The sequence below is a fragment of the Lachnellula hyalina genome (genome assembly GCF_007821495.1).
Source record: "Lachnellula hyalina strain CBS 185.66 chromosome Unknown contig00062, whole genome shotgun sequence".
In the NCBI taxonomy this organism is placed as follows: Eukaryota; Fungi; Ascomycota; class Leotiomycetes; order Helotiales; family Lachnaceae; genus Lachnellula; species Lachnellula hyalina.
In genome coordinates, this window is record NW_022157176.1 from 36,791 (window position 1) to 60,914 (window position 24,124).

Below are 24,124 nucleotides of genomic sequence, written 5' to 3' on the forward strand. Positions count from 1 at the left end.
GGGGAATTGCCGGACTTGAAAATTATGTGGGGGGGTGATTCTTTATGAAGGATTGTATACTGTACATGGTACAGGAAAAGTGAAAGAGTCGAAGCTAAAGACGAGCGAGCCGTAGACTCAGCTTTCACGTGGCAAAGAGGATCTTCGCAAATTCATTATCATCTTGCACACCTCAACCTTTGAGCTGTAAAACATTGTGGAATGCAAGATGTAAAGAAGTAGAGTATCTATGCGAATGACATTTGATCTTGAATAGTGTAGTCTAGTCTAGTCCTGAAGAATGCATAAGAATGGGTCTATGTATATACACAGTAGCGTTGTTCTAAGCGACGTTGCCTAGGTAGTAGCGTAGCGTAGCGATTCCATTTCATCTCAACAGTCTGATCAACGTCTCGCAACATACATACTCAGCAAGTCCCGCCAACTAACTAGGTACAGCACGATTCATATGTTAGTCTCTCAACGTCCGTATTGCTGAGTTTACCCTACCAAATTCGTGACCATGGGGGACTCAATTTTCTCCCGCAAACGAGACCTCGTATACCTGATTCATTTCAGTATCTCTCTACCTATGGCTTTCCGTAAGTTGCCTCGATTGTTCAAGAATTGATTCGCCCATAATCATGATGGGGATATATGATTTGTGATGTATCCGGAAGACCTTTGGAGATTCCAGCCTTTCGCTGACCATTCTCATGTGATAGTCATGGACCTTCAAGCTATCTACCCGTCGTCCATGGTCCCCAGCTTCATGCTCAGTCTGAAAAACTACTACATCGACAACTACAACGATCGATTCTTCGTTGAGACTCCGCCCTTCTTCAAGTTGTTCATATGGTCAGAGCTTTTCTTCCAAGCGCCAGTCATGCTTTGGGCCTTAGGTGGCCTTTATCGGAGTTAGTATCGTACCAAGACCTGAGACAGTACAATATCTGACGATGACTAGATTCCCCAAAGATCCCACTGGTTCTGCTGCCCTATTCAACAGTCGTCTTCCTGACTACTGTCACGTGCATGTTTGAGTTTGCTTTCTGGCCAGTCCCGTCGCCCGAGAAGGTTGAGTTATGCAAGCTGTACGGACCTTACCTCGCCATTTGTTCGTGCATTCCACACCTTAGTTGTTGCAACCCTTTTGGACAACATGCTGATTTGATGTTAGCCGCTTTCATGGGGGTGGATATGTACCTTCGACTCAATAATGTCATTGCGCAAGCATCTACTGTCTCGTCCATCAAGATGAAAAAAGCGGAGTAAACTAAGGCAAAACTATAGTCTCATAAGGGTGGGAAGTAACATTTCTCATTCCGAAGGTCTAGGGACAGAAACTCGATTCTTATTCCGAATCACAACATATATTTGTATTCACAGTTCAAGCCATGCAAGTTCGCTACGACGATGTTCATCGATCTATTATTTCAAGTCTAGTGTCTTTTTACGCAGGCATTCCGACTTAAGTCACTTGAATTTCCATTTCTACAAACTCTTTGCTCGCTTTGGATACACAGTGTACTATATGAATCATTTAAGGGAAGTATCCAAGCCCGGTGAAAGCCGGCTAACAATGGCTTCCAGAACCAGGTTGGCCAAACCATCATACTCGTCGACCAAACTTGCGAAGATAGTTTGAACAGGTTTCGTGGGATGGTTATTGAGTGACTCGAACCGAACCTCAATATAATCCTTGACATCATGTAAGTTGTTCTCCTTTCCAGTGAAATCAGGAAAATACCTCCTGAAAGGAACTTTCGTGTTTTTTTGCTCAAGGATATCAACCTTTGTAAAGAGAAGGATGATATGTGATTTCACAAACCATCTTGAGTTGCAGAGACTCTCAAAGATTGTAAAGTCTTCTTGCATACGGTTCACGGAGGTTTCTTCGTAAAGGACAAGATCGTAAGCCGAGATATCAACCACAATGACTGCGATGCTAATATGCTCAAATTGAGAGATCCACTTTTTGCGTTCGCTTCGCTCACCACCAGTATCAATTAGTCTAAACGTGATGCCGTTAGACTTCACCATTGTGCTGAAAATACCAGTACTCCTGATTCGAGCCCTGCGGATGTCTTCGTCGGTTGGAATGTAATCAGTTTCGCTGATACGACGAACTGAGTTGAAAAAGCTGCATCCTTAGTCCTTAGAACTTGAATGGAGTTTCATCATAGGGAACACTCACTATGCAGCCGAATCTTGCAGCATATATTTATTCGACCTTTCAAAAGCTTGCTGCACCCCCTCATCTTTCCATAAAGCCTCGATCGCTGGACACACGTCTGAACAGAAGAAATTACCAACAAAGCTAGATGATGGGAATAGTATCGTTTGTGCGTGGCGATAATTTGTGCTGTCATTCAGTGGCAAATCAAGTTTCTCCCGCATAGCTTGTATAATATCGCGCATACTCTGGATCGTGTTCGTGAACACAGCTTCCTTGTACCACAAACGCTCCTCCAGATTCAGGCCGCCCTGGTTGAAGGCATCAATGGATTTAAACAGCGTCGATTTGCCGCTGTTTCCGGATCCTAAGAGTATCACTTTCAATTCTTCCTCCGCGACATCACACTTTTCAATCTTCAGCTCTTCCGGAGCTTCCATCGTTCGCAGATGCCGTCTAGCAGTCTTTGGTTTCGGCAATGGCTCGGAAGTTGCGATCAATGGACAGTCCGGCTTTTCATCCTCGCTTTGTGCTTGGGATTTGAAAGAGAATACAGAAGCATTGTCGCCGCGTCTGAGCAGACTGCCGACTCGACTCAATCGGGAACTAAATCTATCAAATTCGGTGGTATGCGTTATGGCGCCATCTGTCTGAAACCATCGTCTTAAAGCAGGAAATTCTTGTGGGGACTCAAGCACCAGACCATCATGCAATGGGGTTGTGAGAAGAGGACTGGATCCAGACCCTAGATTGTCAAGACGAGCTGTAGGCATAGGGGTCGAGCTATCCCCTTCGGTCGTGCCGGGGAGCACTAGATCACCTCGCTTAGAAGCTGCTTTCTGCAAGTTGGACCTCAATGCAGCCCGGTACACATCAGTTGTTATTACTTCATTATCAAATCCGAATTCCGTGTCCAGGAGGTTGGAATTCTCGGTTCTTCTACTGCGCCTGGTATAGCTGGACGATGAATCCCCCAGCGATAACAGAGATGCTCTGTTATCTTCCACCCGCTTAATAATCCGGCGACTTTCGTCGTCCTGGAGCAACGCATTGCGCTCAAAAGTTGTCCGACTAACTCATTAGCATTGTGCTGCGGTGAAAGATGTCATGGCTTACCAGTGTAAAGCCGTAAGGAGAAGGTTAAGAGCGTTGGCTTGATTGTTGAGATGAGCCGTGAAAGCATTCAGTTCAGATTCCTCCCACAAAAAAACGACCTTGCCCTTGGCATTCAAGTTTCCATTGTCGTTGTATTCCAGCTGGTCAAGACGCTCTTCTAGCACCGTAATCAAGAGCTTGCAGCTCTCCAAAGATACCCCGAAATCCGCAACAAGTTGCTCACGCCTTTGCACGCTCGTCAGGCTTGAAGTAACAAAGTCTGTGATTTGGTTCAAAGCAGATTTGAGCGTACTCAGCTGCCCGATAAGAAGACTGACGACAAGGCTGGCGCTTCGATATCGGGATTGGAGGTCGATTAGGCGGCGTAAACTCTTCGCGATCACATCGCTAATGCCCACAAGTGATCCAGCAAGGCCGATTACTGAGATAGGGTCCATTCTGAGTCTTGAAGTCTAGTTTGAGAAATGGATGGAATTCAGGAGCTCTCTTCACTTCAATCGTTTGTGCGCTGGCGTACTGTAGCCTCGACCTGGGCGCTTACATAGCCTTCCCCGTTCTACACCCAGCCACAGACGATAATATACAGCCAATCAAATGGTTCGGCATTTACTACTATACTTTTCTACGCTATCATTATTGCTGATCAGTCGTGGCTATGTGAAGTACTCACGTGCTCCAGGCGCCGTTCATCTGGCAATTTGCAAACCCAACTATGTTTCTTTACATTCTATGTCTTTTACACTCTTTCTGCTTTGGTAGTACCCTTTCAGAATTCAAGATGTGCGCGCGCTGTTATTGTAATGATCAACTTCGCCAGTCCAATTTCAAAATTACAGTACTAGAGCAACCGCAATAACTACCTTAGACGATATCTTTGAATCTGTTACTTGTGGTATCTAGGAAAAGGGGTTTGAACTTTATGCTGACCCACTTGAGAACTATTACCTTGTGCCCCGGTCTCGGCCCAGAAAATCCCAAAGAAGTACTCGAAATATGTTTTTTCCGCCGTCCTTTGATCTGATTCCTACTTCAGATGTTATATAATGCTAGTTCCTTATTTCTACAACTCGGCTTTTCCATTACGGGCTTGTTTAGATCTTAAGATGTAGCTGTTGCCTAGAGCTTGACAAAGAAAGTTTGCTACTCCCTGTTTTGCACCTGAAAGGCCTTGGAAGGGACAAAGGTAAACAAACGATAGAATTGTTCTAAGTCCCTTGTAGTGATCCTTTAATCCATGGATAATTGATGAGATGTTATTTTTGGCTCAAATTCTTTTTTTACCAAACAGCTTGGAATTACTCCATAACAAACTTCTCTCCTCAAGTATTTGAGCAACACAATGTTCACGTAAATAATTTTAAATCATCCACACAAATAACACATCTTCCACACACGCTCATCTCAACTCTGCAACAAGACCGCAGACTTCCACAAGAAGATCAACTTCTTCAAGCAAAAGACACCCGCATCATCAAGATGCAAAACGTCCAATCCCAAATGGGCAACCTGAAAATCGGAGAGATCGTGGAGAGACCAGCATTTGGCAAGCGCCAGGGCAAGGCCTCTAAGTCCTCATCCAACAAAAACGGCCTGCCAACGCATTTTGCGCTCGGTCCCGGCTTTGACAATTCCCTCCCCGAAGGAGAAGAGCTTAGAATCAAGCTCGACTTCACAAAGGGAAGCGAGCTCTTCAAGGGCAACTCGCCTGACGAAATGATCACCAGCGACTTCTTCGAGGCTTTGTCAGTGTACCGAGGAATCACCAAAAATTTCCACATCCTGATCATCTTCCGAGCACACTGGGAGGAGTCCAAGGGCCTAGCACAGGCACAGAGCGACGTAATCTGGCGCCTTGCCAAAACTGTGCAAAGCTTCCCTGGGCTGAAGGAGGTGGATGTTCACTTCCGGCTGGTCAAGAACAACTGGTCTCAAACGAAGAACGCGGTGTTCTTCTACCGTCTGAATCGATTGGTGCCGGACTGGTCGCTTTCACACATGATCGCTGCTCGACCGTGGTGCCAGACTATGGAAGTTGGTTCAGCCTTGGACCTGCGACTCATTGGCTACCACCGCTCTCTTGAAAAGAGCGGGCAGTTGGTGGTGAACGAACGTATTCGCCACGCACGGATACAGGGGGGCCAACCTTTGAAGCGAAGAAATCTGTAAAGATAGGGAGGCAGATTTGATATTCCTGGAGTATTCGTAAGTTTGTCCTTCCTTAGAGTAATTAAATAAAAAATTGATTTCAACCTAACATTTTCTCCCTTACCGCTGCCATATTGTGAATGCATGATACTAATTATCCGATTCAAATTCTTTGGATTTTAAACAACACATACAAGCTATCAATTTGGATTGACTCGAACATCAAACAATGTGAAAATCCATGCACGACACGCAAAAAATGGTAGCAAGGGCTTAATTAGATGAAGTGATAGAAAACACTCGAGGAAGCGAGGCTGGACCAACACCCAATCTGGAAATTCCTCGTAACATAGCACAGTATTTCCAGAACCAGAAAGAGCAAAATAACAACACGCTATGTACAATACAGAACAATATAGTAGTTGCAGCAAAAACATCTGTGAGAAAAGGGAATCTTTGACTAAACTTGTCAACTTAAGTACTTAGCACACTTAATGTGTTTATAAGACTGAAATGAAAGGAGCACCCAAGAATGTGGTGTTGTGAAGAGTGAAAGTGGCGTGGCGTGGCGGTTGGCGGTGCCTGTTCACCCGAGCAAAAAAGTAGGGCCCACCCCGCGTCCGCGTTGTACTGACTGATGGACAGTTCCTGCATCACAAGCTCTACTTGGTATAGTAAGCCTTAATTCCCGTCGGAAGATTCTTCCATACAGTACAAAGGACTCCATTTTCCAGTTATTGCAACTACCCTCCAGAAAGTGCACACTACAGTCCATTCGAATCCATTCCAATACAATGCCAGAAAAGATTCTCGACGACATTTCGCACCGCCGATACAATCCACTGCGGGGTACTTGGCTGCTCGTCTCCCCGCATCGTACGAAAAGACCATGGCAGTAAGCTCTACAAACCTCTCCCCTACAGATATACCTACTTATTATTGTTGGATTGCAGAGGTCAGCAAGAGGATGCGCTAAAGTCTACACTTCCTGAGTACGATCCATCTGTATGCGACAAGAATCCATTGAAATGAAACATCTCCTGATCATTCTCCAAGTGCTACCTATGTCCCGGAAACAAACGCGCCCAGGGTGATTCAAATCCCAAATACACCAAGACGTTTGTGTTTGTCAATGATTACAGCGCCGTTAAAGAAGAGCAGGCCGAATACAAGCAGGAAGAGAGCCCCAAAGGTTGTGCTGTCCTCAAATCTCTATCCGGCCGCTAATCTTTCTTTCAGACCTTTCTAGCCTTCTCCTGCGCGCAGAATCAGTGACGGGAAAATGCTATGTCCTAACCTTCTCCCCCAACCATAACCTCACGCTCGCCGACCTCACTCCCTCCGAAATCCTGCCTGTCATTCAAGCATGGACCCAAATCTACACTACCCATCTATCCCCGAAATCTCCACTTGCAGCAGTTGCCCAGCCTACGAAGCTTGCTCCAACAGGTCTCACAATCACTGCCCCAAACGCACAGTATACATGGATGCAGATATTCGAGAACAAAGGTGCGGCAATGGGCTGTTCGAACCCGCATCCACATGGCCAAGTATGGACCACTACAGGCCTTCCCGATGAACCAGCGCAAGAGCTCGAGCAATTGAAGAAGTATCGCAAAGAGCATAGTGATTGTCACATGCTCGAAGAATACGCAAAATTGGAGCAGGAGAAGGAAGAGCGGGTTGTTTTCCAAAACTCTACTTTCTTGGTAGTATGTCCATGGTGGGCAACCTGGCCATTCGAAGTCATGGTTCTTAGCAAGAAGCACAAGCGGGCGCTGGTAGATTTGGATGACCAGGAAAAGCTGGATTTCGCAGAGGCCATTGCGGAGGTTACAAGAAGATATGACAATTTGTTTGAGACGAGCTTCCCTTACAGTAAGTTCTCAAATCCTTCCTCGGTTCGAAGCTAAACATTGGAAATAGGTTCCGGAATCCACCAGGCACCCCTTGAAGGCTCAGAAGAGGAAGTTGAGGCCTCCCATTTCCATATGCATTTCTACCCACCGCTGTTGAGGAGTGCAACGGTGCGCAAGTTTCTGGTGGGTTATGAGTTGATGGCTGAACCGCAGAGGGATATCACGCCCGAGCAAGCGGCGGCGAAGTTGAGAGCCTGTGGAGGAACTTTGTATAGAAAGCTTTTGTGATCCTTGTTCTGTTTTACTCTGAATATAAACAGTTTTGCATAGCGGGTATAGAAATTAGCAATTACATGTCTTCCAGTCGTCCAACTTCAGCACCCACCCCGTAGCCTGGGTTCCTTTTTTTTTACGCTCTTTAACGCAATCATCTTCCCCATTATTGAACGTAGAACCCATATTGCAAGAACATCCACACCAAACTAGATGTACTCACGACCAACGGCCCAATCAATCCCTTGCCCAACCTTGCCGTCCCAAACACCTGCCACTCGCTCATAAAATGGCCCCACGCCACAAGGTATGTCAAGAAAGCCATCTGGTAGACTGGCGCAACACCGATATAGTACGCGGCATACAACCTAACCAATGACTGAATCAAAGTCCATGTTCCGAACGTCCTCGAGGACAGCGGGGTGACGGGGCTATTGGGAGCGGGATCGTATGCGGTGGCTGGCTTTAAGGAGTTTACAGGGCCGAGATACACTTGTGCTGAGTAGGCAGTGGTGAGGTATGCTTGAATGGAGTTTCCGACCGAGACGACTGAGACCTGGAGCTGTTAGTAGGGGTTAAGCAATAGGGGCGTGGATCTTACGAAGAAAAGCCATTTTGGGAGGAGTCCTTCGTGTTGTGGAAGGTAGGAGGTTAGGAGGGAGAGAGTTGAGTCCATATTTATGAATTGGGGTTACAATTGATCGATCTGGCGAATTTTGGAGGGGATTTGAAATAATTATTTTACTTGAGAGTAAAGAGTATTGATGTAGATCGCCTCCTATCGGATTCACGCGATTGGAAACGAAGCATGAGCTAACTAATTAGTAAAAAGGTCCCATCCCAACCAATTTTGAGTCAACAACTTTGGACAACAATACAATACCGCATTTTCACACCATGGATTTCAACAGCATGGATTTCAATGCCCCGCTGGTAAAGGTGGTTATACTAGGTTTCGCAGCCATTGGATTACTCTCTGTCTCCAGAAAAGTAGTCAGCTACATCCGCCTTCTCCTAAGCCTTTTCGTGCTCAGCGGAAAGAACGTCAGTACCCTAACAGCCAGAATTCCTCTGCATTGCTAACTAGTCTTACAGCTGCGAGCATACGGCAAAAAGGGCACCTGGGCTGTCATTACTGGCGCCTCGGACGGAATTGGCAAGGAATATGCCATCCAGCTTGCGCAGAAGGGCTTCAACCTTCTACTCGTCTCCCGCACGCAATCAAAACTCGACACGCTCCGCCAGGAAATCGAACACAAATATGCGGGCTCAGCAGTCAAGGTCAAAGTGCTAGCAATGGATTTCGCCAAAGACGACGAGAAGGATTATGCGGCCTTGCAGGCGCTCGTCAATGACCTTGATGTGGGCATCTTGATCAACAATGTTGGATTAAGTCACAGTATCCCCATACCATTCATAGAGACACCCAAGGAGGAAATCAGGGACATCATTGGCATAAATTGCCTTGCTACGTTGAAAGTCACTCAGATTGTCGCTCCTGGCATGGTGAAGAGGAAGAAGGGCCTGATTCTCACAATGGGCTCCTTCGGTGGCTGGATTCCTATCCCGCTGCTTGCTACCTATTCTGGCAGTAAGGCATTCCTGCAACATTGGTCGACGGCTCTGGGAGGTGAGTTGAAGGGCAGTGGTGTGGATGTTGAGCTGGCACTGAGCTATCTGGTTACTACTGCTATGAGCAAGATCCGCAGATCGAGCGCCCTGATTCCCAACCCAAGGCAATTTGTCCGGGCGACGTTGGGGAAAATTGGACGAAGTGGAGGTGCGCAGAATATGGCGTATACGAGCTCCCCGTGGTGGACCCATGGTTTGATGCAGTGGTGGTTGGAGAACACGCTTGGTATTGGAAGTGGGCTTGGGCTGCAGTTCAACAGGGTGGAGCATGAGAAAATAAGGAAGAGAGCTCTGAAGAAGGCAGAAAGGGAGGCGAAAAAGGTTTGAGAGGGTTATGGGGCTACGGGGTTATGATGGCCAAACACCGAATGGCTTTACGATAGGATCAAAGAGGCATTGGGAGGAGGTGAGGCGTTACTGATGACTCTGTAGTATACTAGTAAAGGATGATGGATGAAGCTACCTAAGCTAGCTATGGTCGCGTCTATACATATACATACTGCCATTTGCAGTGCTAGCATAGATGCTCCGAGAAGCAAATATTTAATAATAATATAGACTTATAACGACTCTAAGTACTAAATGTCAAAAATTTGGTGCTTTCTCACAAAACCAGATTTCTTGAAGCAGCAGAGCAGCAAGAGCAGTAATAGAACACTTTTCGCAGTGGTGCGAACAAACAATAAAAACAAAAGTGGCAACTGGGTTTCAAGATTCCACCTCTACTAAAATTCACTTAAATTATGAACAATACCTATACCGTATCTTCTCAAAGTATCAATACCTTTGGTTGTTATTCTTGCGTCACGTGCAGGGGGCTGGGAAATGATTCTGGATGCGCCTCGAAGCAGACGCGTTGATCAAGAGCTTCCAAGTATTTACCTCACCTTCAACTCCACTACCGTCGCCCAATTTCGCTGTCGCGCACTCGTCCAACCGCCATAGTGCTCAAATAGCTCCTCATGTCCTTATTCTGACCAAAATATTACTGGTAGCGCCTGGAACGACGCAGCAAAACCTCCACCAGCCGCAGCGCTCTCGTCGAAATGTCTTATCCCGTGCTGCAGACGCCTCAAAGACCTCTACCAGGCGCATTCTTTAATACACCTGCGGCATCGAGATTCCCACCCCCTCGGCAGCCGGTCTTCACTACTGGTAGTTTGCAGCGGACCGCTTCGAATCCCCAAGATGGCCTGCAGCCGCCTGCCCCATCGAAATCGCAATCTTTACAGCCTATTCAACGAGCTGCCAGGACCATAAATGAGGTATTACAGAGGGAGGCCAGCTTCCCAGATCTCGATAGCTATGTTAGACGTAAGTAGAGCCCCAATACTTAGTCGGCCAAAGCTAATAGAGGCGCAGAGGGCATCTCTTCCGATTATGACCTTCCCAACGGTGCTAGTGAAGCAGCTTGGGCGCCATTTCAAAGAACAAAAATGTATGATATACCAGACCGCATTTTCGAGCAGTATAATCATGCGGAGGTTTCGACGATGATGGGGCTATTTGCGGACCTCAACCATGCATGGGTCTCCATTGACAATGCACTATACCTCTGGGACTACACGGCGCCCAACCCTGAAATTATTGGATTTGAGGAGCAGATACATAATATTACAGCGGTCAAGCTTGTTAAGCCAAGGAAGGGCGTTTTTGTTTCGACTATTACACATGTTTTGGTGGTTGCGACAACAGCGGATATCATCTTGCTTGGAGTTGCGGCAAACCTCGAGGGCCCTGGCGTTTGGACAGTCTCTTTGTACCAGACTAAGATGTCGCTTTCTATTCGGGGGATTAATGTTCAGGTCATCGAGGGCTCGCCTGAGACTGGGCGCATATTTTTTGCTGGGGAGGCCGACAATGATATCTACGAGCTCACGTACCAGCAGGAGGAGAAGTGGTTCGCAAGCCGGTGTGGGAAAGTCAATCATACAAGTCCTGGCTACCAATCGATTATGCCTACAATATGGGGGAACAAGACCAACGAGCATGTCATCCAGATTGTCGTGGATGATTCCAGACGGCTGCTATACACCCTTTCGTCCGAATCCTCCATCCGCACATTCCACATGGACTCGCCAACAACCCTTCAGCAAGTGATCGAGAAAAGGCGACTCGAGTGTTTGAGAGATATCAGTCACATGATCTCCACGTCTGTTCTTCTTACGAATCAACTGAGGATCGTCTCGATTAGTCCTATTTCTGCCAGGGAGGGCTCCAAGCTTCATATCATGGCCACCACTACAGCCGGGTGTCGGTTATTTCTGAGCGCAACCCGAGGATACGGATATCTCAGCGGACAGGGAGCACCTCAAAGCATGCAGGTTCAGCACATTAAATTCCCTCCCCAGTTGGAGCCAAGACCAAGCAATCTTTCATACCAAGGTGTTGAGCCGGCTACCGACACCTCATCACTCGCCTTGGCCTTCACTCGTCTAGGCTTCCGATTTCCACCTGGGTTCTTTCTCTGCTTTGTTTCCAAGACGGAACAGGTTGGCCGTGATACCCTCTTCATTTCTTCGCCCGATACCGGTAGAATAGCCACAGAAGCACGAGCTCTCTCAGCTCAAGCTTCCAAATATTACGAGCAAGGCTGTTGGCTATCTCTGAACAGCCGTGTTGAGGCAGTGGGATTGTCAACGCCATCTTTTGCTGCTTCGAATCAACCTCTTGGCTTTGGAAATGAGCTTGCTATGCAATATGACGAAACACCAACGGAGATTGCGATATTAACAAATACTGGAATCCACGTGATCCGACGCAGACGCCTGGTTGATATCTTTGCTGCTGCAATTCGTAATGGCGGCGGCGATGAAGGTCTGGAGAATGAGATGAAAAAGTTTATTCGCAAATATGGCCGAGGCGAAACTACGGCCACTGCTCTGGCAGTTGCTTGTGGACAAGGAAACGATGTCACTCCTGGGGATCTGCGAGTCGCTAGAATTAGCGACCCCGAAACTTTAAAACTTGCACGGAAAGCCTTCGTCGAATTTGGAGGACGGCCATCGCTCAACGAAAATGTGGTGTCTGAGGGTATTGCAAATGCTGCTGATAATGTGCTACCTTCGGCACGACACGAAGGTTTAGCATTGTATATGGGCCGGCTTGTTCGCTCGCTGTGGAAAACCTCAGTGATCAGGGAGGATATCCCACCAAATGGAGCCGTTTCCATCAAATCAACCATCAGGGGGGAGAAGCTAACTAGCATCCAAGACAATCTAACGCGACTTCAACAATTTTTGGAAGAAAACAGCTCTTTCATCGAAGGTCTTGCTGGACCCGAAAGTCTTCAGCATGTTGCCAGTCAGCAGGAACAAATCGCCCTTCAAGGCGAGCATCAAGCGCTGTATTCGCTTCAAAAACTAAACCACAGTATCATCGAGGGGATTTCCTTCGTCCAAATGCTATTCGAGGAGAGAGTGGACCAGATATGGGGTACCCTGGAGGACCCTGTCAAACAACGCCTCCGGGACCTTACCTTTGAGCTTCTCTTCGCCACGGATCAAGGCAAAGACCTTGCTAAGGTTCTCGTCAAGGCCATCGTAAATCGAAACATTGCAAATGGGTCGAACGTCGACACTGTCGCTGATGCTTTACGACGACGCTGTGGCAGTTTCTGCAGTGCTGACGATGTCATCATTTTCAAAGCCCAAGAACAACTCAAGAAGGCTTCCGAAGCTGGAGTGAGCAAGGACATGAGCCGCAATCTTCTCAATGAAAGCCTTCGGCTCTTTACGCAAGTTGCAGGTGCGCTTTCATACGAAAATCTTCAGAGCGCCATGGATCAATTCGCTGCCCTCCAATTCTACGCAGGTGCGATCAGTCTAGCTCTTCTAGTTGCTCATGAATCAGATCGTGGGAATTCCGCTCTAGCGTGGGTTAATGAAAACAAGCCCGAGGGTGATAACCGGATCCCAGCATACAATTTCAGAAGGAAATGTTATGAGCTTGTCCATTGTGTATTAATTGCAGTTGATGATGCTGCTGCATTGGAACCGAACACAGTTGATGGTCGGGCGACCCTGATTTTTACGAAGCGTATTGAAGCTTACAGTGTGGTCAATGAATCCGAGGACGAGTTGTTCCAATATGATCTATACGAGTGGTATTTACACCAAGGATGGGTCGATCGACTCTTATCCACAGACTCGCCTTTTGTAGTACACTTCTTGACTCGGTCAGCCGTTACAAGTGTGGAGAAAGCAGATCTTCTTTGGAAGTTTTACGTCCACCGAGAGCGATTCTATGAGGCGGCAGCGGTTCAACTTGATCTAGCAAAGAGTGATTTCAATATCATCCTCCGGACACGAATTGAGTATCTGAGCAGAGCCAAAGCAAATGCCCAAGCGTCAAGTCCTGGTATTGGAAGACAAGCACGTCAAGTTCTGCTTTATGAAGTTACTGAGCTCCTTGAAGTTGCCAATATCCAAGATGAGTTGCTCAACCGACTTCGCGTTGATTCGAGAGTACCCGACGAGCGGAAACCAAGTGTCGTTCAAGCCCTCGATAGCCGGGTCTTAGAATTGTCTGACGTAAGTATTATCCTATCCGGTCATGATCATATCTAATGCTTTTCGCAGCTATATAATGATTTTGCAGACCAAGCCAGCTACTTTGACATATGCTTGATGATTTACGAGTGTGCCGACCACCGTAACGAGGCCGACGTCAAAGCAACCTGGCAGCAACTCATCTCGAGTACGCATGTCAAAGTCGACAGTGACCCAGACGCTGGTCAAAAACCCTACGAAGCTGTCATCACAGTTTTCAAAGACATGGCAGACCGCCTCAACCATTCCGAAAACACCTTCAACCCCACTTTCTTAATTCCGATGATTGAAAAATACGCTTTCGAATTCCAACACAATGCTAGTTCTCGCAACTGGGTTCCAGATCTCTTCATCGAAGTCGGTTTCCCCCATGAGATTATCATCGCTACCCTGCAGGGAGTGTGGTACAGCAATAGCCCACCGTTCAATGTGGCGAGTCGCAAGAAAGTCCTCGCTGAACACATTGTTTACATCTGCGACCAGTGGTACGAAGAGTGCGTACGGACGAATACGAGATTATACGGCAGTGATGAGAATGCGCAAGAAATAAGCGAATTGTTGGGTCTCCTGAGCAACGATCTGCAAAACAGCGACCAGAACGCAGTGCACCAGCTCAGAAGGAAGATACAAAATTCCTTTCGGTGATGAAATTGGAATCAGTCTTGGAAAGAAGGGAACAGATCTTCGGCATTTGCTGGCGTTTTGGGGGATGGACACATGAGTGCTCTCATGCGCGCGTATATATTGTGACTCGGGGCCAGCGAGGGAATTAAAAGAAAAGCATGCATGTAATTCTTGCACATCATGTATTTGTACTTTAAAGTGAGAGGGAGAGCTTTGATACCAATTTATGTGAGATTATTCTCTGCCAATGGCGTTTTCATTACTGGTGACATTGACTTGACTCGACTCATGTAACTAAGTAGAGACACCCCTTTCTTCTTGTACCTTCGTCCTGTGTTATAGTCCATCTGCTGAGTCTAGTAGAATGAGCAATGGAATATGAGGCCTCTTTCGAGGGCGATTGGTTCGTAATCCGGAGGCAGATACCTGTACAAGGCTTAGATGGGGTGGACACGTCGGAGCGAACCCTTACAAGTGTAAAAGGTGGGTTTTTAATGGATTTCTAGTCCGTGAGCACTCAAGAAACTCTATTTTATATGGTAAGACGTACCTAGTAGCCACCGAGCAACGAATGATTTGCGTGTAGGGGTTCGGTTTAAGGTGTTCACCCCCTTTACTTAATCCATTTCTTATAACTAAGTAATTGCCAAGAAAGACGAGTCAAGTGACTCTGTTCAAAATCGCGATATTGTACCTAGTTGAAGAGTAGTTTCAACACTGCCCTCTCGAGGACCATGAGCATATAGAAGATTAGTGTAGAGTCCGTCTCACCCGAGCCACCCAGAAAGAAAGATTATATACTTCGTCCTTCATATCAAAATGCGGGGTAAGGGGGGGGGGGGGCGCGCGGCGCCGAAATTTAGCGAGGTGTTTCAGGAGGTGGCGGGGAGGATAGTGTCTTTCCCCGCCTGCAGTGTGATGTGACTAGACTATTGAAAGCTTAACAGGGTGTTATGAAATCTGCATGCATCTTTCCACATTAATACGGAGTAGTCGGTCTTGAATTGATTCTTAACTCCTTTATTTTACCGAGTATACCGAGTGCGTGTACATGTTTACGCAGAGTAAGTGACAAGGCTCTGCATATTGAAACAGCCCCATTCCATCTTCAAGACCAATCCACGTGGCCAAAGCTTCGGGACGATCGGACATGTTGCAGTTCAGCTTGGCGAAAAGTTGCTGTTACATATGCCGGGGCGCGGTTTAGAGGGAGGTGTTAATGCAACATGATAAGCGTTTCGAAATAGTAGAGAAGTGGCGAGAGGGTGTTGCGAAGAATTGGACATCTGAGCTGAGGTCCAAACCAGGGAGGGGAAACCACTCCTTTCTAGGCTTTGAGCGGGGAAGAGCTCGCGATCCCACCTGGACATTATTCCCGCACTTTAAAAGTGGATCTGAAGTTCAACGGACGACACTGGACTAGGGCAGAATTGATTTATGTCCATGGAAGAGCTGAGTGGGCAGGCAGCAAACGGGATTTGAGATTGAATGATATACAACAGCAAAATCCGCCAAAGTAGCTGCTTCTTCTACCAAGTCCAACCACTATCAATGCTTAACTTTGCTAGCTCGGGATAGTAGTAAGAGTCTGGAAAGCTGGACGCTGCCGTCGAGCAGACTTTTTCCAATTGGTTGGTCAGCTCGGGATAGTGTGGAAGCCTCCATTTAGTCGTCCTTCTATCCAAACCACAGCCTTGGTCGAACCGCAAGTGCGCTGCTACTGGTGCAAACGTATGCAGTAATCGGGTTCCCAGGCGCGATGTAGGAAGGGTTACATATTCGATCCACGATCTACTCCCGTGCCTCGCAGTAACTACCGGCCGAAACTTTTCCTCGTAGTTCTTCGCGCCTTGTATTACGGCTGCTGACGGCGTCCACCTGGCTGTCCCGTAGAGGGCCGCGATCTCCCCAGCCAGTATATAGGGCCCAATCAGGCCCCACGTCGTCCCGAACCCCTCGGGCGTCTTGGTATGAGCAGAATCACCGACTAGAACCACTCGGCCTTTCGACCAGGATCCTCTGGGGAGATGGACTTCTTCGAGTGGTGTGCAGTACAGGTCGTCTGCCTCCGGGGCATTTTGTAGTGCTTCCATGAATCGATTACATTCCCATCCACCGTCTTGGTATATACCAGCGAAAGCTTTCTTCAGCTGTGCTAGATTCCCAGATGCATATGCCTTTTCGAGAGCGTCGTCTGTGCCGTACATAAGCATGTATATGCGTGTAATTTCTGGGCAATCCTTTCTCGTTGCGATTATTCGAGATACGCTGGTTTTTGGCAAGTGGCAGAAAGTTCCCCTATCTGAATCCTCTGGTTTCGAGGGGATGCTGAAATATCCGATAAAACCTTTACCCGCTCCCTCAACCCGCCTCCGTGGATCCGGAGCGTCTGGACCCAACATCATGGCGCGAGTTTTGGAACCGGTCCCCTCAGCGCCAACGACAAGATCAAAATCCTCCTGGGCACCATGTGTAAAGTTCACGTGGACCTTGCCGTGAGGATCATTTTCGTCATCCTGCGTAATGCTGTCGACGGTAGTATAGAATAGATGGTTAACATTTTCACAATTTTGCGTGAGACTGTATAGAATATTAACTAGATCACCGCGCATGATCTCGTACTCGGACGTGAAACTTTGCTTCAGGGCACCGTTCTGGACGGTGGGAAAGAAGGCTTTGGTCCGGCCGTTGGTGTCAACGAGTTGCGTGCCACTTTCTCGAACAGCGGCGGCTTGGACAGCGTCCTCGATGCCCATCTTCTTCATCATATATACACCCTGGGCCCTGAGATCCACCTGTTGCCCGGAGGCTCGTATGTGGGGAGAGCGTTCGATGAGAGTAACTTTGGCGTCGATCCGTGAGAGCCAGTAGGCGAGGGCAGGACCAGCAATACCACCGCCAATAATAAGGACTTTCAAAGGAGCCGCCATTCCCAAGGTACTATACAGTTGGGCGGTTCGATTATCTGGTGTAATACAAGGACGTATCAAAATGTCTAAGTACAATACAGGATGTGGCGAAAGGGAACCGAGCAAAACCGGGAATAAGAGGGAGAGAGAATGGAAAATGAAACATGCTTTTGCTTTATTAAAAAAAAAAGGAAAGAGAACAGATGATTTAATCGTATGGATCAATCGACGATTTTCTTTTTTGCATAGCTGGCGGTGAAAAAGTGGGATGACAGGGCAGGGCAGGACAGGGACCATGCCATCCATGTTAGGTTTCAACAAAATGATCAACCAATTCGGCAGGCCTAGGAACACGATTACGGTACAGTACAAGCAAAGCCATCCCTCCTTTCTACACTCCGCATGCTTCCGGAGCCCTGCTAGAGACGTCACCAGTGCTGAAAAAGAAAGTAAAACTGCATGTCTTGCCTTTGAGGGAACACCAGGCTATATCCGTAGGGCGGTTATATCCGTAGGGCGGGAAGGGGGATTAAGGGGTACGTGGCGCAGACACTCCGTACTCGCATTTTTAAGCCTGACACTCTTACTCCATCTTTCTATACTCCACAACCACTCAAAGTGCCCAGGTTTAACTAAAGACAGGGCTTCATTTGAGAAGTCGCGCTTTAAGATCATTATACTTCGTAGTCATGCTATTCTAGAGGCTTTCACGGAGTACTACCAGACTAGTACTGCACCAGTAGGGTCACAAGCCAGTCAAATTTATATACCCAAGTTGTACGTGAGGTTCTAGAGAGTTGGCAAGGACCAGGTCTTGGCAGATTCTTCCAAGGATTCTTCGCTACACTACAGTACAGTACTGTAGATGCACGGCACGGATACCTACGGGACGGTAGTTCTTCAAGCTAAGTTAGTAAAACCCTCGGTAACTACGGAGTATACCTCCGTAGAAGAAAACGGGTCTTGCCTTGCCAAGTTGCCGACTCTTGCGGAGACGAGATATCTCATCTTCTCCGTAATTATTACGACAGATGAAGCCAAGCAAATGCAAATACTCCGTAACTCGATTAACGTACCCTGTCATTTGCCAATATCACGACATTGGGATCTCTGAATAATAGATCATCGATCGGTGCAGCTGGGGTTAAGGGTGAGGAAAGTTCGGGGGTGGACCACCGATTCTGTGCACCAATCTTTAGTCCACCTCCGTAAGGATATCTCTTCTCCTGCGACGTCAAGATGATTATCATGGTCATGGTCTACAGATCCAAATACGATACTTAATACACATGTCTGCAATGAGTTGGCTGGCCCAATCCGCTGATTCGGATTCAGATCCATTCTACGAAGGCCATCAAGGAGGTTGCGGCTCTAATAACTCTCTGATTGGAGTTCCCCAAGGTCTTCCAGTAGTACGAAACTGAGGCGTGAACAAATCCCTTCCAAACCCAAGGTCTACCTGGCACTGCCACCGACAGAAGCAAGTGAACGGGGATACTTTATCACAGGCCAAACTGTTACGCCAAGAAATCTATAGCAGAGGAGTTAAGAAGGGTGGTAAACGCACCAAAGCAAGGCCCCCTGCCTTGGTCTTCTTGGCGTAACAGTTTGGCCTGTGACGAAGTAGAATGTCCTAATCCAGTTGGTGGACTTATTGTATTCGTTTTCCTGAAGGCAACTACCGGTAGAGTTTCAACGGCTGTTCGGACTTCAAATATCGCACTAGCTGAGATTTGACTCAACGGGAAGTCTAAATAACTTCACGAACAATAGTCAAGCCAACCATACACATGAATGAGGCACACGACAGTAACGGTGTCATGGAAAATAATTAAACACAAACCGAAATGAAAAGCACCGGCCTGCAAATGATCAACAGAAAGTAAGCAAGCAAATGCCACACCGCGTTCCATAAACACAGGCCCCACCATCTAAAGGTTTCCCCAGAATGAATGTGTTGGTATCACAGATGTGATGACTCCGTACCAGCTAATAAAACTTACTCTATAGCTTGTCCATAGTAGGTACAAAGGATGGGTGGGGGAAGCCTCTTAGCTTAGTCAGCCACGATATATCACATATATAAAGTCCCGTCCCATCCCGTTCAATGACCCCATATCCCAACAGAATGAAATAAATGGAGTCCTCTTAATGTTCTGTGCTACTCGTATACTGTACTCTGTAAGAACTCAAAACACGCTAGTGTAAGGTGCTGCCACTCTCGCATATCTCGATCTGATTCTGCGTTAGCGCGCTTGGTCCGCTTTAGGTAAGCAAAAGGCGGAAAAGCTATTCCATAACTAGGTATGTAAAAGGTGCTAGCAATAGACCTACCCATTTTAGGCAGCTGCATGCGAGAGTAACGTCAAGGCTAGAAGAGGAGAGGCTAGAGAGGTTTCCCCGCCATTTTATCGTGTACTGTATCGTGTCTTAATTATGGTATCTTTTAGGGGGAACAGGCTGAGATTCAAAAGTAATAATAGGCTTTGCGGGATATTGATAACTGTGCAATCTGAAGGAGCTCAATCCTATCGCTGCAGGATAGAGAGCTAAGTTGTTTTGGAGAAGCCACTCGAGCTTATTTCCCAGTGCTCCATCGACAAGCTGCCGATAGAGAGATAGCAAGCGTAGGGAAGGAACTTCACCCGGCTTTTCATACATGTTAAGAGGTCATTGCCTCGAGCTCTTCCCTTTGGTATATTCTTGCGAAATGAGGGCCCCCAAATTCAACGATTCCCTGGGATACATTATGCTGCGTACGCAGAACCTTACAAAATATGCTGTGATGTACCAAAGCTGCCAACTGCTCGAGCTTCTTGTCTTTGATGCACAAATATTTTGGCATGGTCCATGGGCCCATCAGCAAGGTCATATATGCCCGATAGAGGACCTCGTTTCTCAGCTTAATTGCTGCGACCCGAATTTTTATCTCATTGCCCCGAATACTATCGCAGAACTCGCGACTTCCAAAAGCGACAATAAAGAGACTTAGATAGGCTGGGTAAAGTGCAATAGCAATCGGCTGGCTTTGTAGCAAGGCAGAGTTGGGTTGGGATTCGAATAATAAATCGCCAGTTGTGAATTGCTTGGATGACAATGGTGAAGGCCGAGATCTCCGCGTTCTGGTCGCCAGTGAATTTGCCAACGTCAGATACAGTCCCAGACTGGAGAAAAGTTAGGCTCAATCTGTATTCTGCTAAATGACCTGCTTACCTTTTCAGTAGAGCCAGCCCAAATTAGAGACCAAGTATCGTCTTTATCCACCTCAGTAACCCATTCGTATCGGAAGCCACATGAAGTAACAGGGAGTCCCTTCTCCGGTGATTCGAGAAACGTCCGGAAGAAGGCTGAGTGGAGCTTTAGAAATGAGGAGTGGACATGAAAGTCTCGACCAAAGACCCTCAGGCGTGTATCGGGCGTGAAGTCGGGCATTAAGAACATAACCGACTCGATGGCTTCTGAGCTGGCGAAGGTTTATGATGTGTCGGAAAATTGAGACATATTGGGAGATTTTCTCGTGGTGGTCTTCTCCGCGTCAGCCCTCACATTTTCCAAACCATGATGAGAAAGTGACAACAAAGGAACACAGTAGGAATTCTTAAGTGAGGAGCGACCTTGCTCGTTGAATGAAGAAATACGTACTTGAAGTCAATGGACAATCGACCGACTGTCTTGGTAATCTGCGTAAAGACTTTAGGGAAGAGAAACGAATGCTCGACGCTTAAGCTCTTGAGAGATATTGGATTTGGAAGATGAAGCGCAGGATGGGGAGAAGAATAAGCGAAGAACGAGAGCAGGACAATGCTGTCCTGGCAGAATTAGAGCGAGTGGTAGGTTCGATTTTGTTTGGAGAGCTTTAGAATAGAATCTGCTCTTACCGCACAAGATATCATAAAACATCTTGGAACCGTGGACTGAGTGTCAATATCTCAAGCCAAAGTGAACCCCTGCGAGTTATATACTCTTATAATGCAGGGAATAAGGACATAGGCGTCTTTTCCGTCTTTATGCGGTATTGTTATTTCCGCTTCAAATACTCTTCCTTCTCAACCCAGCACAGATCTCTGTCGTAATATCCCCCACATCCTCCTTATTCTCACTCCTCAAATCAGTCTTCTCCGCCACCACTCCAAACACCTTCGAAACGCCGTGAAAAAGATCCCTATCCCAACCACCCTCTCTGGCAAAAGTATCTTCAATCTCATCCATCTCTTTGATCCATCTATATGCTTTCCTCTGAGCATTGAAGATGCTGCTCTCGATTATCGGCGTACTCGTGGGGAAATACTCAGTCATGTGTTTCCTGAGCGCAGGCAAGACTCCGAGATTCTCCGCTGTGGTGTAGGCTTGAATGGCGACTGCAGATTGTCCTTTGTGAATGGCGCTGAAGCATGTCTTAAGACCGCTGGCGGCGCCGAAGTCGCCGCCGACGTGGCGGATATTGAGGATACTAAGGAGCTCTTCTGACCATGGACCAGGGCCGACTTTGGGCTTGGGACCGGCGAGGAGCATCGCAGGCTGGAACCAGGCGTTATTTTCTAGCTCTCTGGGTGGGAATCCCAGGAGTGCTCCGTCTAGAAAGCTCATGCCAGCACTAGTAATAGTCTAGCCGATTTGCCTCGAGAGATCAGGAGACATGGCATTCAGGTCGAGATATGTGAGTTCTCTGCTGGAGGGTTTGGACTCTTGGAAGGCTCTTGCCACAGTCTCTGCTAGCCTATGAGCTTCAGCTGGGGGTAGGAGTGAAAGGAAGAGTGATGCTTCCGCAACCAATTCGGTTAGTGGAAGGCATTTCACCCCAAGCGCCTCTACGCGTGCTTTCGTTTTAGCACTTCGTCCATCGAGATTTGTGACTACCGGATAGGAGTATTTCTTTAGTAGGGTGGCGATGCCAGTTCCCATTTCGCCGAATGACATGATAGCTATGGTGGACCTTGGGGGGTTAGATGGTATGCTTTCTACTAGAGGTAGAGTGCGTATACCGATGCCAGGAGCAAAGGTGCGGTCCACGTGCTTTGGTCTAATATTGGTGGAGGACATGCTTGATGACGACGGGAAATAGTTGAAGGAAAAGGGTTTGAATTTCTTTTGTCTTTTTGTTATTTCTCAGATACAAAAGTAGGACAATATAAAGACGCACTCACTCTTCAAGAGGGGAGTGGAGGTGAGAATAAGCAATGCCCTCGCCACCGAAGCCGGACGCACCTGCCTTTAGCGAGCCCCTGAATACCACCCCGCCCTGTATGGCGTAGGGCGTATCCCACTCTTAAAGTATCTTTACCAAGCAGCTTCAATAGCTTTGTTGGACAGCTCGTATTTTACATAGTGATTTGCAGTATGCAACATTGATGCATACTAAACACCTTCTTATTACGAACGCAAAGAAATCACATCCTTACTGTAAATATTCGATTGGCCCCGCCTAGCGCACTTATTATCTGCCTACCTACTAGAAGCACTTGCCCCTGCGGTTTTTCACCCATCGCTCCTACCAACAATTTCAACAATGCGGAAATTTTCCCCCATTACATCAACAGCCTCAAAGTCCGTTATAAAAACGACGAACCATTGCAGTCAGGCGCGAATGTCGAGCACTAAGAGCCCATTTGAGCTGAAGCCTAAATATGCAGATTTCAAAAAAGTCCAAGCTTCACGACCTGATTTCGACTCCACCCTTCCGATCACATATACCAAGAATCCAGACCCGGATTGGAAATACGGAAAGGGATCCTCAGATTCATCGAGTCTCGAGAAAGGTCACGTTGAGATTGACCCCTACAAAGATGGCCGACCCATGATCTCAAATTACAAACTCCTAGTGTCTGGAGTTCCTCGACCAGTCAGTTTTGTCAGCACAGTGTCAAAAAACGGAACTCGAAATTTAGCACCCTTTAGCTATTTCCAAGTTGTCGATCACGACCCCCCGATATTCGTGATAGGATTTTCAGGTCGTGCTGAGAGGCCAAAGGACACGATGAGAAATCTTGTCGAGACGGGCGAGTGTGTTATTAGTGTGGTGTCAGAACACATGATCGAGGCTGTCAATGCAACTTCTTTAGATGTTCCATTTGGACAGTCTGAGTGGGAGTTTTCTGGGATGCATCCCGCATCTTCGAGCACGGTGAAGGCGGAGCGGGTAAAGGAAGCTGTTTTCTCGGTCGAGGGGAAGTTGTTGGAGATGAAAGATTTGGATTATGGGCATGCGAAGTTAGGGAAGCCCTTTGGATCCCTGGCTATTATTCAAGCGACACGGTTCTGGGTAAGAGAGGATGCTCTGGGAGAGAAGGGGGAAGAGATTGATCTCTCAGTCATGCGGCCTTTGGTTCAATTGGGTGGCATTCAATATGGAAGGGTTCGGGAGACGTTTGAGTTGCCTCGGCCTTCGTTGGCCAATGAATTAGCTGCGAAGTCTTCAGGATTAGAAAGATTTTTAAAGGAGAAGGAACAAGCTCTCCCCTAGCAATCTACAAACGAGTACAAGTATAACATTGTCCTGTGTTGGTATTGCTATCGAGGAAGGTATTTTCATAGTCCTATAGAGTTCCCCGAGAGATTTTATGTCCCGTGTTTAGTTCTAACAAGCTTCACCGGCGTCGTGGTGTCCGAATTGGCAAGTGCCACCGAGGATAATGCCAATGTCCCATTTTACCTTTATGTAAGACAATCTGCTTGCTTGCTACAGTATCTGCAAAATCGTAACTGCATCATCAAACCATTCTTCATTTCCACCATGATCCGCACTCAATGCGCCGAAGATATCTGCTGTGATGAGGGGAAACTATTTTGTAAACGTTGTCACTTGGTAAAAGTACACATCTCAAGCATTCACAGACTTTGCTGCCGCTGGTACTGACTGTAATC

The 24,124-nt window shown here is 47.2% G+C and overlaps 10 protein-coding genes across 10 annotated transcripts; 5 read left to right on the plus strand and 5 right to left on the minus strand.

The window, feature by feature from the left end:
- Positions 1-502: 502 nt before the first annotated feature.
- On the plus strand, positions 503-1,254 carry LHYA1_G004381 (uncharacterized protein; the record flags this gene model as incomplete). The annotated part of the gene is made up of 4 exons (XM_031149342.1): positions 503-581; positions 705-896; positions 947-1,096; positions 1,160-1,254. The coding sequence occupies 4 exons, from the start codon at positions 503-505 to the stop codon at positions 1,252-1,254; spliced, it is 516 nt and encodes a 171-aa protein (XP_031005582.1).
- A 264-nt stretch (positions 1,255-1,518) lies between these two features.
- Positions 1,519-3,708, minus strand: CGA1 (Guanine nucleotide-binding protein subunit alpha; the record flags this gene model as incomplete). Its single annotated transcript, XM_031149343.1, has 3 exons — positions 1,519-2,122; positions 2,177-3,226; positions 3,272-3,708. 3 exons carry the CDS (start codon positions 3,706-3,708, stop codon positions 1,519-1,521), a joined length of 2,091 nt encoding a protein of 696 aa, XP_031005581.1.
- Positions 3,709-6,210: 2,502 nt separating this feature from the next.
- On the plus strand, positions 6,211-7,563 carry gal7 (Galactose-1-phosphate uridylyltransferase; the record flags this gene model as incomplete). The annotated part of the gene is made up of 5 exons (XM_031149344.1): positions 6,211-6,311; positions 6,370-6,421; positions 6,473-6,611; positions 6,656-7,294; positions 7,343-7,563. 5 exons carry the CDS (start codon positions 6,211-6,213, stop codon positions 7,561-7,563), a joined length of 1,152 nt encoding a protein of 383 aa, XP_031005580.1.
- Positions 7,564-7,714: 151 nt separating this feature from the next.
- ERG28_1 (Ergosterol biosynthetic protein) lies at positions 7,715-8,224 on the minus strand (the record flags this gene model as incomplete). The annotated part of the gene is made up of 2 exons (XM_031149345.1): positions 7,715-8,104; positions 8,150-8,224. 2 exons carry the CDS (start codon positions 8,222-8,224, stop codon positions 7,715-7,717), a joined length of 465 nt encoding a protein of 154 aa, XP_031005579.1.
- Positions 8,225-8,445: 221 nt separating this feature from the next.
- On the plus strand, positions 8,446-9,507 carry LHYA1_G004385 (Very-long-chain 3-oxoacyl-CoA reductase; the record flags this gene model as incomplete). The annotated part of the gene is made up of 2 exons (XM_031149346.1): positions 8,446-8,592; positions 8,644-9,507. 2 exons carry the CDS (start codon positions 8,446-8,448, stop codon positions 9,505-9,507), a joined length of 1,011 nt encoding a protein of 336 aa, XP_031005578.1.
- A 719-nt stretch (positions 9,508-10,226) lies between these two features.
- Positions 10,227-14,375, plus strand: NUP170 (Nucleoporin; the record flags this gene model as incomplete). Its single annotated transcript, XM_031149347.1, has 3 exons — positions 10,227-10,494; positions 10,543-13,712; positions 13,761-14,375. The coding sequence occupies 3 exons, from the start codon at positions 10,227-10,229 to the stop codon at positions 14,373-14,375; spliced, it is 4,053 nt and encodes a 1,350-aa protein (XP_031005577.1).
- Positions 14,376-15,883: 1,508 nt separating this feature from the next.
- LHYA1_G004387 (Uncharacterized protein) lies at positions 15,884-17,284 on the minus strand (the record flags this gene model as incomplete). The annotated part of the gene is made up of 1 exon (XM_031149348.1): positions 15,884-17,284. One exon carries the CDS (start codon positions 17,282-17,284, stop codon positions 15,884-15,886), a length of 1,401 nt encoding a protein of 466 aa, XP_031005576.1.
- Positions 17,285-19,925: 2,641 nt separating this feature from the next.
- LHYA1_G004388 (uncharacterized protein) lies at positions 19,926-20,695 on the minus strand (the record flags this gene model as incomplete). The annotated part of the gene is made up of 3 exons (XM_031149349.1): positions 19,926-20,285; positions 20,359-20,427; positions 20,477-20,695. 3 exons carry the CDS (start codon positions 20,693-20,695, stop codon positions 19,926-19,928), a joined length of 648 nt encoding a protein of 215 aa, XP_031005575.1.
- A 597-nt stretch (positions 20,696-21,292) lies between these two features.
- LHYA1_G004389 (uncharacterized protein) lies at positions 21,293-22,303 on the minus strand (the record flags this gene model as incomplete). The annotated part of the gene is made up of 2 exons (XM_031149350.1): positions 21,293-21,857; positions 21,900-22,303. The coding sequence occupies 2 exons, from the start codon at positions 22,301-22,303 to the stop codon at positions 21,293-21,295; spliced, it is 969 nt and encodes a 322-aa protein (XP_031005574.1).
- A 466-nt stretch (positions 22,304-22,769) lies between these two features.
- LHYA1_G004390 (Uncharacterized protein) lies at positions 22,770-23,723 on the plus strand (the record flags this gene model as incomplete). The annotated part of the gene is made up of 2 exons (XM_031149351.1): positions 22,770-22,807; positions 22,838-23,723. 2 exons carry the CDS (start codon positions 22,770-22,772, stop codon positions 23,721-23,723), a joined length of 924 nt encoding a protein of 307 aa, XP_031005556.1.
- Positions 23,724-24,124: the final 401 nt, after the last annotated feature.